The 2,554-nt window shown below is 37.6% G+C and overlaps 1 protein-coding gene across 1 annotated transcript; it reads right to left on the bottom strand.

Annotated features, from left to right (window-relative positions):
* Window positions 1–286: 286 nt before the first annotated feature.
* LOC149768061 (uncharacterized) lies at window positions 287–1,515 on the bottom strand. Its single transcript, XM_089929917.1, has 3 exons — window positions 1,471–1,515; window positions 906–1,013; window positions 287–799 (listed from the first exon to the last, which is right to left on the bottom strand). Exons 1-3 carry the CDS (start codon window positions 1,513–1,515, stop codon window positions 437–439), a joined length of 516 nt encoding a protein of 171 aa, XP_089786043.1. The 3' UTR covers window positions 287–436.
* Between the last annotated feature and the right edge of the window lie 1,039 nt (window positions 1,516–2,554).

A 2,554-nucleotide genomic window follows, 5' to 3' on the forward strand; every position in this document is an offset into this window, starting at 1 on the left:
ACAGACATGGTCACACATTTTGTCACTACATTTGTCATTAATCCCGTCACTGACCTAGTGATAAGTTTACCGTCACTAATTGATTACAAACGCGCTGAGCAAAATCAATTTTTATTAACCAAAATCCTGTCACTAAGTTTATGACTGCTCGTCACAATACTTGGTAAACAATTTAGTAACCAAAATTTGGTCACCGATCACAATCTAATAACCTGGAACATTTGGTACATTGATTGGCTCATAACAATAATAATAATAATATCATTAATAGCAAAGGCATTCAACATTACGCAAAAGTCATTTTAAATGTCATTCAAAATTGGCATCAACATGTCCTGAATCCATCAAAATCAAAGTCTAAAAATATGTCATAAAGATCAACAGAGATTTCATTCCTCCTAGGAATGCAAAGACCTATCATCTAAGGCAAAAACAATCATAATGAAGCATGATCAGCAGAACCAGAATCACCATTACTCCCCCGATCTGCATGCCTTGGTCCAAAGCCAATCTCTTCTCTCATCTTTTGAAGAACCTCCTCTTGCCATTTTTTCTTTTCCTGCTCAAGAATACGTAGAAGGTCTTCATGAGTGTACAGCTCTGGAGCTTGACTTGTAGAGGTGGAAGAGGATGATGATTGCCCAATAATTCCAGTGAGATCCTCTAGGGGACTAAAGCCATAGACATGGCCATGAGTTGGGACCTCAGTTGCCTCAAACCACAAGTCATAATCACGTGGAGGAGCATCTGAGGTGGAGGCATCACCATATTTTTTGGAGTATTCAGCTGAATACTTTGCCTGCCAGTTGATTTAAAAGAAGAGAAAAACATTATGGTGGATCAAACAAGAGATAAACATGAGCAAGCTCAATAATATTTATGAATCATAAAAAAATTATACTTACCATGACAGCTTCACTTCTCTTATCTACATATCCTCCCATGCCTTGCTTTGTCTTATGCGTCCGATTAAAAGATTCAACTATTGTTGGCTCCCTACCTAACTTTAATTTCTACAAAAGAGAAAAGAAAAAATTCATTAACAACAGCAAAATTACAAGCACAATTTTAAACTTGTAGATTCTCAGACACCATAGTATCATCGGGTACCAGCACTTGTGCATTATCGATATTAATCCCATAGCTTTCAAAACTAAACCAACAATTTGGGTTGACATTGCATACCCTTCCCCATCATTCACTAATATAAAGGGCTAAATTTTTCCCAAGTCCATATCCTTGTAATTGAAGCTACATATATATTAAAAAAACAGCATGCAAATTTTCAGCTAATATGATTCTAATGTGAAGTATAAAATTTTCATGTATTTTCAACCATATAAATTAAACATGTATTGGCCAGATCTGGATATGCGCTAAGATACAGTGGCTGCATATTATGACATTTCAGCGAATTCTACATCAAGAAAAACAAAAATCCCCCCCCCCCCCCCCCAAAAGTAAAATTACCATGATCAACAACCTAACAAACAGGCCAGTATGACGTATTGACATGTATGCTAAGGTGCGAGTAGTGATTCAAATCTCAAATGAATTCTGTTACTCTCTAACAGAATTCGGAAGCCTCAGGATCCTTCCAGCATCCTCTAGACCACTCTAGAATATATTTCTGTTAGCCACAGCTGTAATCTGGTAGAGCAAAGTCGGTTGTATGTGTCTATATATAGACTGTAATATTCCCTCAGTTTCATGAATGAATATATATAATATCAATGGCTTAAAGGTACTGTTCACGGTACCATGCCAGATAATGAACAGTAACTCTGTTCATTAAAAGTTCTCCAATCTTCTTTGGTTTTGTCATGGTATCAGAGCTGTGATCCATTTTTTTTTAACTTGCATCTCTATCTTCTCCGGCGGCAATGGCAACCCCTGAGTCAAACAACGATCTCAGATTCAGCAATGTCACCAAAGTCCCAGATGAATCTGGGATACCCTCAACTCTCAAGTTTCTTATTGGCCGAATACATTCGTTGGTTCCGAATCATCTCACTGCGGAAAATTACCTCATTTGGAGGTCTCAAATTGTTCGCATATTCAGCGCCAGCGGGTTCTACGGTTTTCTCGATGGGTCCATCAATGCATCATCCTTCATAAACTCTCATGGTTCTCCAGATTCTACAAATTGGTTTGTTGTAGATCAGTTCCTTGCTTCAGCGCTTAACTCTACTATTTCTGCTGGTATTCTCTCTTATGTTGTAAATCTGGAAAACTGCTCTCAGATCTGGATGACTCTTGAGAATAGGTTGAATTCCTCAACCAGATCCCGAGTTATGCAGTTAAAAAATGAACTGCACACTATTAAAAAGGCTGAACAATCCATGACACAATATCTAAATAGTGTTAGATTGAAAGTCGATGCATTACAAGCTGCTGGTTCTCAGGTAGAAAATGAAGATATCATACTATATATTTTGAATGGTCTTCCATCTGAGTTTGATTCATTCTCCACAGCTATTCGAACTCGATCCTCTTCACTTCCTTTGGATGAATTGTATGCGTTATTATGTAGTGAAGATCTCATACTGACCGC

The sequence above is a fragment of the Phoenix dactylifera genome, chromosome 3 (assembly GCF_051530095.1).
Source record: "Phoenix dactylifera cultivar Ajwa chromosome 3, Ajwa_hap1_PhDact_Kaust_v1.1, whole genome shotgun sequence".
In the NCBI taxonomy this organism is placed as follows: Eukaryota; Viridiplantae; Streptophyta; class Magnoliopsida; order Arecales; family Arecaceae; genus Phoenix; species Phoenix dactylifera.